Genomic DNA, 13,830 nt, shown 5'->3' on the forward strand with positions numbered 1-13,830 from the left:
TACAACTAACCCAAATCTACTTGCAAATAACACTATACTGCGTCATGGTCAGTGCGAATACCTTATAATAAAATATTCTCAATTCTTCCCTCCTATTCCTTATATTATTGTTGTCGTTCATTTCACTCGTATATAATTACATGCAAATATATCTATATATACACATACACACATGCATAATCAAATACATTGTTGGTAGTATTATTTTGAACAAAGTGTTTTCTATTAGATCAGTTAAGAATACAGGAAATAAAAGTTTGTATTTTTTTTTTTTATGATTTTATTTATTTATTTAACAGAAATAGCCAGCGAGAGAGGGAACACAAGCAGGGGGAGTGGGAGAGGAAGAAGCAGGCTCACAGCGGAGGAGCCTGATGTGGGGCTCGATCCCAGAACGCCGGGATCACGGCCTGAGCCGAAGGCAGGCGCTTAACCGCTGTGCCACCCAGGCGCCCCTGAAAGTTTGTATTTTACATCCATTTATTACTTCTCTGATGCTCTTCCTTTCATTATGGAGGTCCCAGTTTCTGACTTATCACTTCCTTCTCTTTGAAGAATTCCGTTTAACATCTCTTGCAAGGCAGATCTCCTGGCAGCAAATTCCATCAGGTTTTGTTTTTCTGAGCAAGTCTTTCTTTCTCCTTCACTTTTGAAGGATAATTGCACGGGGTACAGAATTCTGGGTCAGTGGTTTTATTCTCTCAACACTTAAAATATCTCACTCTGCTCTCTTCTTGTGGGAATGGCTTCCGAGGACAAGGTGGATGAAAGTCTTACTTTGCTCCTCTAGATAAGCTGATTTTTCCTCCGGCTTCTTTCAAGATACCGTTTTGGGGTTTAGTTTTGTTTTGTTTTGTTTTAAGTAATCTCTACACCCAACGTGGGGCGCGAACTCATGACCCTGAGGTCAGGAGTCTCATGCTCTTCCAGCTAAGCCAGCCAGGCGCCCCTTTCAAGATACTTTTTATCTTTGGTTTTCTGAAGTTTAAGTATGGTCTGCCCAGGGCATAGTATTTGTTTGGCATTTTTCCTGCTTGGCGTTCTCTGAACTTCCTGGATCTGTGGCTTGGTGTCTGACAATTTGGGAAAATCCTCAGGCATTATTGCTTCAAATATTGCTTCCCTTCCTTTCTTGTTCTTCTGCGTCTGGTCTTCTCATTACGTGTGTTATACTTTTTATAATTGTCCCATCATTCTTGGATATTCTGTCCTGCTTTTGTCAGTCTTTTTTCTCATCGCTTTTCAGCTTTGAAAGGTTCTAATTGTCATATTCTCAAGTTCAGAGATTCTTTCCTCCGCCACGCCCAGTCTACTAATGAGCCCTTCAAAGCCCTTCGTTTCTGTTTCAAGTTTCTGATCTCTAGCATTTTTTTTTTTAAGATTTTATTTATTTATTCGACAGAGAGAGAGACAGCCAGTGAGACAGGGAACACAAGCAGGGGGAGTGGGAGAGGAAGAAGCAGGCTCATAGCGGAAGAGCCTGATGTGGGGCTCGATCCCATAACGCCGGGATCATGCCCTGAGCCGAAGGCAGACGCTTAACCGCTATGTCTCCCAGGTTCCCCTCTAGCATTTTTTCAAATAGACATGCAAAAAAAATTCTGAACCTGAAAAGTCTGACGAATGCTATTAAATCATATATTCATGTGCCCAACACCAAGCTTAAGAAATAGAACCTTATCAGTACCTTTGAAGTCTCCCATGTGCCCCTGCCATGCCACTTTCTCCTTGAAAGGTATCTTTAAGGGCATATGAAATCTTGGCCAGGAAACTGAAGGACTTGTGGTTGCAGGTAGTGTTTTCATGATTTTTTTCCTGCTCTAGGTAAAACTTCAGGAAGGGGACAGTCTGGGAGATAAATGGCTGAAATTCTATTAAATTTGTATTTCTGGACCGTGGCTCTTAATACTAGAAAGCAGCACGGCCTTTGCTAGAATTGAAATATTTCTTAAGAGGCCTGGGAAGAATGGGATGGCCCTTAGCTAACGGACTCTATGAAGAGCACCTGCAACCAAAATCTAGCATTTCTTTTTGTTTGTTAGAATTTCCATCTCTCTTCTCACATTATCCCTCTGTTCTTGCATTTTATCAATTTTTTTCCATTAAAGCCTTTGGCATATTAATCACAGTTGTTTTTTTAAAAGGTTATTTATTTACTTGAGAGAGAGAGATCATGAGCAGTGGGGAGGAGCAGAGGGAGAGGCAGAAGCAGACTTCCCCCTGAGCAGGGAGCCCGATGTGGGACTTGACGTGGGCCTCTATCCCAGGACCCCAAGATCATGACCTGAGCTGAAGGCAGATGCTTAACCGGCTGAGCCACCCAGGTGCCCCATATAGTTGTTTTTTTAAATTCCTGGTCTGATAACTCCAACATCTGTGCTATATCTGACTTGGGATCTGGTATTTGCTCAGTCTCTTAAAACTGTGTTTTTTGCCTGTTAGTATGCCTTGTAATTTTTTAAAATGTTCAATTTAATTTCAATTTAATTAACATATAATGTATTATTAGTTTAAGAGGTAGAATTTAGTGATTCATCAATTGCATACAACAGTGAGTGCTCATTCCATTAAGTGCCCTCCTTAATGCCCATCCCCCAGTTACCCCATCCCCCCAATTACCTCCCCTCTAGCAACCCTCAGTTTGTTTCCTAGAGTTAAGAGTCTCTTATGGTTTGCCTCCCGCTCTGTTTTCATCTTATTTTATTTTTCCCTCCCTTCCCCTATGTTTGTCCTTTTTTTCTTTTTTTAAAGACTTTGCATGTCTTTTTTTTTTTTTTTTTTTTTTTTTTTTATTAGACAGAGATAGAGACAGCCAGCGAGAGAGGGAACACAAGCAGGGGGAGTGGGAGAGGAAGAAGCAGGCTCCCAGCGGAGGAGCCTGACGTGGGGCTCGATCCCATAAGGCCGGGATCACGCCCCGAGCCGAAGGCAGACGCTTAACCGCTGTGCCACCCAGGCGCCCCTTGTCCTTTTTGTTTCTTAAATTCCACATATGAGTTCAAAATGGATGAAAGACCTAAATGTGAGACAAGAATCCATCAAAATCCTTGAGGAGAACACAGGCAGCAGCCTCTGTGACCTCGGCTGCTGCAACTTCTTGCTAGACACATCTTCAGAGGAAAGGGAAACAAAAGCAAAAATGAACAACTGGGACTTCATCAAGATAAAAAGTTTTTACACAGGGGCGCCTGGGTGGCTCAGTCTGTTACATGCCTGCCTTCAGCTCACGTTATGATCTCAGGGTCCTGGGATCGAGCCCCGAGTTGGGCTCCCTGCTCAGCGGAGAGTCTGCTTCTCCCTCTCCCTCTGCCTCTCCCTCTCCCTCTGCCTCTCCTTCCTCCCTGCACAGTTTGTGCTCTCTCTCTCTCTCTCAAATAAATTAATAAATAATCTTGAAATATCATTTTTTTAAAAAAGTGGTAAAGAAAAAGCTTTTGCACAGCAAAGGAAACAGTCAACAAAACTCAAAGGCAGCCTACGAAATACCTCATAATTTTTTTTTGTTGGAAGGTAACCATGGGGGCTCCTAGGTGGCACAGCGGTTAAGCATCTGCCTTCGGCTCAGGGCGTGATCCCGGCGTTATGGGATCGAGCCCCACATTGGGCTCCTCTGCTGGGAGCCTGCTTCTTCCTCTCCCACTCCCCCTGCTTGTGTTCCCTCTCTTGCTGGCTGTCTCTCTCTCTGTCAAATAAATAAAATCTTTAAGAAAAAAAAAGGAAGGTACACATGATATGATGTACTGGGTGAAGAAATGGCAGTAAAGAGACTTTAGTAATGTAGTGGTTAGGTGTGCAGAGGGAGGAAGCATTCTGTAGTCCTGTGGTTAGGTCTCAGTCCTTCAGTAAGCCTACGCCCCTGGACTGTGAACTTTACCAGCACTTCTTAATATTGGTATGTTTTTGTTTTTCCCACCCCCTGTGACCACCACCCACCCACCCCTGTTAGGTGGGACAAGATGCCTAGAAGGGGCAAGCTGGGCTATTTCTCTTCCCCCATGTGGAAGGCTAAAGCCAGCTATCGTTGGGTATTTCCCTACTCTCAGGTCAGTTAGGCTCTGATACGACCCTAGGAGGTTAGGCTCTGGTAAAATAGTTTCTCCTGAGAGCAGACCCCACCCAGAAGAACAGAATGCTCTGGCATGTTTCAAGTTGGTTCCTTTCCCCCTCCTCCTGCTGAAAGCATGAGGAGATTTTTCTGCAGTAGTCACTGTGAGAATCTGACAGAGCTCGTGTGTAAAACTCACACAGATGTGGGGATTCCCCCCAAAACTGGGTCCCCCCCCCCGGGATGTTTAATTCTCAGTCAGCCACACTGAGAGTTGGCCCCCAGAAATTTGTCAGTTATGTTTAGGTTTTCCCAGCTGACACTGGTTCCCAGGGAGGCTTCTGCTCAGTAAACTGTAATCCACCCCCTCTTTCTGCAATTTGAGGGGCAGTGGTTTGTCCTGTGACCCCACTGCTTTGATGGCTCAAAGAAGAGTTGTTGGTTTTCCAGTTTGCCCAGCATTTTCCTTGTTAGTAGGACAGAATGGCAACTTTTTTTTTATTAAGATTTTATTTATTTATTTGACAGAGAGAGAGCACAAGCGGGGGGGGGGGGGAGCGGCATGGAGAGGGAGAAGCAGGCTCCCCTCTGAACAGGAAGCCCGATGCGGGGCTCCATCCCAGGACTCTGGGATCATGACCTGAGCCAAAGATAGATGTTTAACCAACTGAGCCACCCAGGCGCCCCCAGAATGGCAACTTCTGAGCTCCTCATGTGCCTTGCCAGAAACAAAAAGGCTCGTTTGTTTTGTTTTTAAATCAAATTTCGAGACAAGATTGGCTAATATTTCTTCAACATTTTTTCTGTTCCTTCACTCTCTTCTCTCCTTCTGGGACTTTAATTATACCTAATACTCTCTCCTGAGTCATTGAGGCTCTGTTAATTTTTTTTTTAAGTTTTTTGTTTACGTAGTCTCTACACCCCCCATGGGGCTTGAACTCACAACCCCAAAATCAGGAGTCACACACTCTTCCAACTGAGCCAGCCAGGTGCCCCAGGCTCTGTTAATTTTTTTTTTTTAATCTTTTTTCCTCTTTGTGCTTCAGTTTGAGATGTTGCATTGACCTGTCTTCAAGTTAACCGATTCTTTCTTCTGTTACGGCCCATCTTCTGTTAATCCCAGCTAATGAATTTCTTATTTCAAGTATTATCCTTTTCATTTCCAGGATTTTTTTCACAGATCTCCTGAAATTCCCCGTCTCATCACCCATTATATTAATTCCACTACACTCTTCAACGTATTTATCACAGATATTTTATTTATTTTTTTTAATTCCAGTTAGTTAGCTTACAGTGTAAATTAGTTTCAGTTGTGTACAATATAGTGATTCAACACTTCCGTACGTCACCTGGTGCTCATAATGACAAGTGTCCTCCTTCATCCCCATCACCTATTTCACCCATCCCCCCACCTCTCTCCCTCCCTTCTGGTAACCATCAGTTTGTTCTCTGTGGTTAAGAGTCAGGTTCTTAGTTTGCCCCTCTCCCTCTCTTTTCTTTATGCTCATTTGCTTTGTTTCTGAAATTCCACATATGAATGAAATCACGTGATATGTCTTTCTCTGACTGACTTATTCCACTTAGCATAATACTCTCTATCTCCATTCATGTCATTGCAAATGGCAAGATCTCATTCTTTTTTATGACTGGATAATATTTCATATATAGATATATATGTCTGTTCTCTTTCAGTTTCTGTTCATATATATATATATATTCATATATATATACACTATATTTTCTTTATCCATTCATCAATCAAGCGACATTTGGGCTGTTTCCATAATTTAGCTATTTAGATAATGCTGCTATAAACATCAGTGTGCATGTATCCCTTTGAATTAGTATTTTGTATCCTTTGGGTAAATACCCAGTGCAATTGTTGGATCATAGGGTAGCTCTATTTTTAACTTTTTGAGGTGCCTCCATACTATTTTCCATAGTGGCTGCACCAGTTTGCATTCCCACCAATACTGCACCAGGGTTCTTTCTCTGCATCCTTGCCAACACCTGTTGTTTCTCGTGTTGTTGATTTTAGCCATTCTGACAGGTGTGAGGTGATATCTCGTAGTTTTGATTGGCATTTCCCTGATGATAAATATCACAGGTATTTTAAACTTTGAGTCTACTAATTCCAATATCTGGGTTGGCTATGGATCCATTTCTACTGACTTATTTTTCTCTTGATTGTGGGCACATTTTCCTGTTTCTTTACATATCTAGTAATTGTCCATACTGGACAATATAGATAATAAAGAGAATCTGTATTCTAGTATCTTCCTCTAAAGAATGTTGATCTTTGGTCTGGAGTATGGGTTGGATTCAGCTTTGTGACTTTAGGATGGGTAGTTTGACTATCCAAGGATTAGAGGGGGGTATTTATGTAGATTTCACTCCCCTACTGTGGCTCCCTGCTTTCTAGGATTTCCTTTCAATTTCCTCCTTCTTTGGCAGTCTCCACTCCAACCTGTGACTTTCAGCCCAGTAAGACTAAAGCTTCCTGCTTAAGCTATTTGCCAAGGGGCTGAGGGGGCTGGGGTGTGCCCTCAGGGGAAAAGCCATAAGTAAATAAGTGTGTGTGTGTGTGTGTGTGTGTGTGTGTGTGTGTGTGTGTGTTTAACCTAGGGCAATTCCATTCTTTCAAAGGTCAAAGGGCCTCCAGTTTCTGGCTGCTCTTTATTATGTTCCATTGCTTTCAAATAATTGTTTTTTGCATTTAACCTGCTGTTAGTCCAATACAAGCCGCTCTCTGTCTCTCTCAGTCTTTTAGCTTCTCCCAATCTTTCCTTCCCTCTTTCCCCCTCTCCTCCCCTCCCCAGGCTCCCACCCTCCCTTCCTCTTTCCCTCTCTCATTCCTTCTACCTCTGTCTCTCCTTGCAGGGAGAACCTGGCCCCAAAGGAGACCCTGGAGAGAAGAGCCACTGGGTAAGCTCCAGCAGAGCACAGACCCCCACTCCCCCTTCCTGCCCTGGGCACTCAGGAGATTATTTGGAGGGGAGCACCTCCTTCAAATCCCCCTGCAACCTGGTCCCCTAGGAAGGAGCCTTGACAGACCTCCGCTCTGGCCCCTCCCCATCTGCCCCCCCAGCCAGGCAGGGCCAGCCTTATTGGCAGACCCCACACTCTCTGTCTCTGTCTTCGTCCCTGTCTCCTCCGTCCCTCCATCTTTCCAAGCCAGGGTGACCCTGCCCATTCCTCCTGGGTGGTTTGGGCTGACCCAGTCCAGACTGTATCCTGTGCCTCGAGAGCCCGTTCCCAGCAAGGGCTTTGGCTTCTGCTCTGTCTGCAGAAGAAAGGGAAGCATGAAAACAATACCCAAAAAAAGCTGTGAAGCACAGGGAGGGAGGCACAGAAACAGTGAGGAACACTGGGGCCCTGTGGTAAAAGGGAGAAGGGACCTACCTACCACTGTACACATAGAAAATCCATGGATCACGGGAAGGGAGGCCTCGAAGCCATTATGTATACATCCTACATGGTAAATGAGGTCAGGAGACCTAGACTCCGCTGTTCTCAAAAGAGCTATAATTAACACGAGGTCCCAGACACCATCACATACATAGGAGAGCCATGGGGAGTGCGAGGAGAGGCCTAGAAACTATCATAGGCATGGGAGAACCATGGGAAAAGAGATGAGGGGATCTAGAAACCACTATACACGGAGGAAGCCCATGAAGATTGAGAAGGAAGGCCTAGAAACTGTCACATACACAGGACACATAGGGTATATGAGAAAGGGGACAGAGAAACCACATGTGGGGTCCTAGAAACCTTTACAATCATTGGAGATAGTTGCAATGAATGAGTTTCCAGGCCTAGAAATCTGCGCACCCGATAGTTGCATGGGGAGAGGACCAGAAGTCCCACGGTGCAGGGACCTGGAAACCACTGTGACCTAGACATTTGGAAAATGGGTGGGGTGAGGGTAGACACCCGTACAGGAGAGAAAACTAGGAAGCTATTCAGGAGGCTGGTATCAGGCTTCCCTTTCCCCCGGCCCCTCCCCGGTGCAGTCTGGCTGGGGTACCCTACTTCCCAGCAGGCACTGGTGAGGACGTGGGATGCACCCAGCACCTGCCTTGCCCTCTCTGCTCCTGATTGTGGGGTCAGTGATGGATACAGCCGTGGGAGCCCCTCACCCTGCACGAGCCCTTCCCCGTGTCTTCCCATGACTTCAGGGGCCCTGCTACCTCTCCAGCCTCTCCCAGCCCCTCACTGCCACTCTACTCCCCATACCCCCCTTCACCCCCTAGTGGTTCCAGAGCCTCTTAAGCACACTGCCAATATGGGCACGAGCTGGGCTGGGGGGTCAGGTAGACCCGTGTGAGCCCAGCCCTCTACCTCCCCTAGGCCCCTTCACTGGCCACTCCCACCCTGGGAACATGTTTCCTACTCAGCCCAGGAGAGGTGGGAGAGGTGAAATGAGGCTGACTTAGGCTACGCAGGGATTCCAAGAGGAGAACAGATGCCTGAACTGTCCCAACCCAAACCTCGATCTCAGGACCACCTATGGGAGGGGCCGCCCCAGAGGTAGCAGGGCCCTTGCCCATTCTCCTGCCTCCCCATCGCCCACCTGTACTTCTGCCCCTGCTTGCACCTGCCTGAGGGGGGCCTGCTGGGCTGGGGTCAGCATGAGGCTTTGAGGAGTGGGGGACCAGCTCTGTTGGGGGTAGGTGGGCATGAGGTCCAGTGTGGGGAAGGGCCCTGAGGGAGCCACTCTCAACCTACCAACCCCCAGGTAGACCTGAACCCCTTGCCCGACTGTGGCTCAGCAGTGACACCCAGTGGTCATGAGCATGAACTGCAGGCATTGCCCCCAGACCTAGCTGAACTGACTCATCTTAGACCAAAGTTCGTACCCCTTATTCAGGCAGGAAAAACTGAGGGCCAACTCCGCAGAGCAAATTGTTGGCAGAGCTGGAACTGAAGCCCAGGATTTTCAGCTCCCAGGATCAGTGAAACCAGCCCTTCCTCGGTGGGTGCCAGGCCCTAGGCTGGGCCCTGTAGACACAGATGTGATTTGGTCACAGTCCCCACCCTCAAGGTGGTCACAGTGGGAGGAGAGAACAGACCAGTAACCAGTGGCAACAGGACAGAGGGAGCTCAGCTGTGATGGGGGAGGATTTAGCGTCTTCCTGGAGGAGGAGATGGGGGCTGAGATCTGAAAGGTGCATTAAACAAACGGTGTTCCGGCAGAGGAGAGAGAACATCATGTTCAAAGGCCTTGGGGCTGGAGTGAGCTTGGAGTGTTCAAGGAGCTGCAAATACTTGGCATGGTACAGTGTGACAGTCAAGGGGTGAGACGGAGGTCAAACGGGCTTTCAGGACTTAGGAGGCCATATGGAGGAATTTGAACTTTGTTCTGCGGACGGTGGGGAGTCATTGAAGTATTTAACAGCAGGGAAGGGACACAGTCAGATTTTTGTTTGTGAACAGTTCCTCTAACTGCCCAGTGGGGAATGGGTGGGACAAGGGGGCAACAGGGGAGAAGCAGAAAGAGAGACATAGGCGGGAGCCTGTTGTGGTCATCCTGGCAGGAGACCGTGGGGGCTGGAACGGGCAGGGGGGACAGTGAGGACGGATGGATGTCCATGGACTAAGTGATGCTTGATGCTGGCTTGACTGTGAGGGGGAGCGAGCAGTTAAGGCAGCCGTTATAGTAGAGAGCCCGGAGAAGCAGCCCCACCGGGTTCTGTCCAGGGAAAATGGGAGCTGTTTGTGATAAAGCTGAGTGGGGGTGTCCAGCAGGCCCTGGACACTCGATCCAGGCCTGGAGGGGATTGGGGTGTTATCAGCGCAAACAACAGGCCTCCCACCTTGGAAGGGACCTAAATAGCAGGACTTTATTTGACATTTTTTCCTCTAATTTTGTTTTTGTTTTTTTTTTTTTTTAAGATTTTATTTATTTGAGAGAGAGAGCAAGCACTAGCAGCGGGGAGGGGTAGAGGGAGAAGCAGACTCCCCACTGAGCAAAGAGCCCGATGCAGGGCTCGATCCCAGGACCTCAGGATCATGACCTGAGCCAAAGGCAGACGCTTAAACCGACTAAGCCACCCAAGCACCCCCCCAACTTTTTTTAAATGAAGATTTTATTTTTAAGCAATCCCTACCCCCAAAGGCTCGAACTCACAACCCCGAGATCAAGAGTCACATGCTTTACAGACTGAGCCAGCCAGGCGCCCCTCTTCCAATTTTCCTTTGGAAGATTTTCAAATATGTAGAAAACTTGGTACAATGAATATCCCCTGCCTTCTTGTAGACTGGCATCAGTATTTTGCCACATTTGCTCTTTCTCCATTTATATTTACAGACTTTTGTATGATCTATTTGAAAGTAAGTTGCAAACCTCGTCCACATTTCCCCTAACACATCAGCGTGTATCTCAAAAGAATACGGACATTCTCCCCAAAACCCCCCCGAAAAGCTCCAACACCACCCACCGCCACACATAAGCAAGCAGACATTAATTAATGAAATGATAACATGAAGTTATCTATCATTTAACTTATATAGAAATTTTACCGGTCATCCCCAAAATGCCTTTCTTAGCTGCTTTTAGTAAAAATCTAAGATCTAATCAAGATTCATGCATTGCACTTGGTTGTTAGTCTCTAGTGCCTTATAATCTAGAACAGTCCCTGTCCTTTTCTTCTTTCTCTTGACTTTGTCTTTTTGTGACTATCCCGCCACCTAGATTGGCTGTTTCCTGGTGATGAGAGACAGTTAAGTGCTCTTGGCAGGAGCGCTAGCGGACGCCCTCTTATTACATCCTACCAGGACGTTCGTGATGTCAGCTTGTCCCACCGTCCATGCCCGAGTAGCTCAATGTCATCTTTGAAGGTCATCCCTTTTTAGATCCTGCTCCTGTAATACTTGAAGGGGGATTACTTTGGTGTGTGGCCCATGGTGACCCTGTGACCCTTGGGCTGCAACGGCCAGTTAGTGGCCCGAGGGTAGCCCCGAGCTGGCGATGTGGACGGGACAGCTGGGTTATAATGGACAGTCTCAGCAATGCCACGGCAGGCTCACGCTGGGCGGACTCTCGGTTGTTAGATGTTTCGGTGAACCCTGAAGGGCTGGGTGTCCGTTGTAGCGATAAGCATATTCTGCCCCCTCCCTTCATGTAGTCTGTTCTAAGTAAAGGACGCTGAGAGAGACTCCCAGATATGTCAGCGCTGGAATAGTTCTATTTGCTGTCCTGGGGCTGTGTTGGAATCAAGATATCGACATTCCGGAAATAGCTTTAGTCTGGACTAGGCAAGAGGAAGGAGTGAGGGAGTGTGGAAGTTCAGCCAGACCGTGGACCCTGTGCTAGGGAAAGAAAGGACAGACAGACAAATTGGAAGTGAAGGTGAGGGCTGGCAGGAGCCCGGGGTGGCTGCTGACACTATTGCTGGGCGGGGGTCCCAGGGGAGGGGCTTTGGGGGCCCACTGCCACATCCCTGGGCCTGGGGGCTGCAGACCCAGAGATTCTGCTTAGAAGGGAGGGTGGGGCTGGGGGCCTGATTCCAGCACAGGCAGAATATGGACTTGGAATAGTCAGAGCCCAGGGACGGATGAGCCCAGAGTGAGAAGGGCTGGGGAGTGGACGCCTGGGCCTGAGCCGCAGCTTTTCCAGCATTTTAAGCACAACTTCCAGAAAATGATGCCACTCAAACATTTTCTAGTTTTACTCGTATATATTCGTTTTGACGTGAATGGAAAGGATATCCAGAAGCAGCCTGTTCCCACTGATGGACTTCATTAGAGTGAGATTAAAGTAGTAGTAAGGCAGAAACCGACTCCGTTTAAAGAAGATTAAGTAAACAAAAGTGCAGGTCGCCCAGGGATGGGGCAGGAATCATGCAGGTGTTGGGCAACAGAGATTCGGGGCGCCCTGTGACAGCCTTCAGGACAGGCTCTGGGACGGCAGCGCGACCCCTGCGGATTGGCATCCCCCTTCCGCCAGTGCAAGGGTGCGGGCAGAGAGCAGCCAGCTGGAACCCATCAGGACTTACTGAGGGGGCTGCTTCCACCTGTCTTGCTCCCCCCACCCCCGCTCCCGTTCTCTCCTGGTCTTATCCTGGCTGTCGGCAGGCCCTGGGCTGTGGCAGGTGGTGCGGGGCTGCAGGTGCATGTCCTGGGTGGGGCATGGGCCACCAACAAGCTTTGCAGGGCCCCCTCCCTTGCCCCCTTCACGGCTGCATCTGTCTCTTTCCTCCGCAGGGGGAGGGGTTGCACCAACTACGCGAGGCTTTGAAGATTTTAGCTGAGAGGGTTTTAATCTTGGAAACAATGATTGGGCTCTATGGTGAGTAGAGACAGACAGACGGACAGACAGCCCAGCCCCCACCCGCTAACCTTCCCCAGGCCCTCCGGGGGTGGAGCTGCCTGGACCCAGCCGTGAGGCTGGAGAAGGTGCCTGCCCCAGGCAGGAGAGGACCTGAGAGAGCAAGGCCACCCATCCCTCGATGGTTGGTCCCTCCTCCGCAGGTGAAAAGGAGGCCCTACAGACCTGGGCCCCCCACCTCTGTGGCCAGACCTGGGCCTCCAGGCATTGTGGGTAATGTGGTTTCCAGGCCTGCAGGGAAGCAGAGGTGACAGATTTTGAGTTTGGAAGAAATTAGGGGCAATGGAGCCAAACTCCAGACCAGCAGGGGATTGTGGGTAACTGAGCCAGACTGCAGCAGAGCAGGGGGTCATGGGTAATAAAGTCAGGCTTCATTCAGCTCTCCAGAAATTGTGGGTAACAGAGCCAGTCTCCAAGCCCACAGGCCAACAGGTCATGGAGCTAGACTCCAGAAGTACAGGGGACTGTGGGTGACGAAGCCAGGCTCAGGCCCCAGGGAACTCCAGGTCCTATAGCTCCCACCAGTTCTGACTTCCCCTCCCCCAGAAGCCCCCAGAGGCTCTCACAGGGCAGGCCTTCCTGGCCCCAAGTATCTCCCTTACAGTTGCAGGTCCCCCTCTGGTCCTCCTAACCCACCCTGCAGGTCCCTTTAGTGGCCAGAGAGAGCCAGACCCCTACCCCAGGCACTTACCCACCAATGTCGCCACCCATCTGCTCGCTTGAGGATCCAGGCAGATCCCACTTAGAAGGGGAGACCGAGGTCTTGATAGAGACTCATGCCTGGGCTCCTGCCTCGAAGCCGGCCGGTGCCTGGCCCCCACACCCCCCCTCGGCTCCCCGGGCCAGCCCTCGGAGGCCGGACTCGCACCGTCTGCTCTTCTTGATCTCCCATCAGGCTCCTAGCTTACAGAGCTTCCTGCAGCAGCAGGCTCAGCTGGAGCTCCTGGCCAGACGAGTCACCCTGCTGGAAGCCATCATCTGGCCAGGTAACGGCAGGGCGGGCAGGTAGGGGCAGCCCCTTCCAGGAAGGGCCTAGGGACACAGAAGTCACCTCCCATTGGTGGCCCCAGGCCAGCAGACACTCCTTCTCTAGTCCTTCCAGGCAGCCAGCAGACAGACAGACGGTGCCTGACACCTTGCTGGCACAGGCTCCCAGATCAGACAGACCTAGTCCTGTTCTCATGGAGTGTAGGGTGCAGGAGCACGGGGGTCACCCTGGAACTGTTAAACCTGGGGTAAGGAACACTACGGTGGAATGAGTGCTATGAGAGCACAGAAATGCCCCAGCCCCAGGCTGGGGGGTATGGGGGAGGGCACCTCAGGGAGGGCTTCCTGGAGGAGGTATCCTCTAAATGAACATGAAGGGCAAGAATGAGCATGAGTAAACAGGCCGAGGAACAGCACGAGCCAAAGCCAGGAGGCTAGACTGTTCTGTGAGGTTGCTAAGGAGTGACAG

General features: G+C 49.1%; 1 protein-coding gene across 6 annotated transcripts in view; it reads left to right on the forward strand.

Moving 5' to 3' along the window:
* The window catches only part of EMID1 (EMI domain containing 1), a 47,071-nt gene that overhangs the window by 29,639 nt on the left and 3,602 nt on the right, over positions 1-13,830 (forward strand). For 3 of the 6 annotated variants that reach the window (XM_057305734.1, XM_057305733.1, XM_057305736.1), the window contains one exon: positions 6,926-6,970. In XM_057305734.1, the coding sequence (XP_057161717.1) occupies positions 6,926-6,970 (45 nt within the window). Of the gene's footprint in view, positions 1-6,925; positions 6,971-12,250; positions 12,336-13,269; positions 13,361-13,830 lie in introns of those variants that run through there. The other 3 variants (XM_057305735.1, XM_026484738.4, XM_026484737.4) reach the window with 3 other exon arrangements.

This window comes from Ursus arctos, unplaced genomic scaffold (genome assembly GCF_023065955.2).
Source record: "Ursus arctos isolate Adak ecotype North America unplaced genomic scaffold, UrsArc2.0 scaffold_34, whole genome shotgun sequence".
In the NCBI taxonomy this organism is placed as follows: Eukaryota; Metazoa; Chordata; class Mammalia; order Carnivora; family Ursidae; genus Ursus; species Ursus arctos.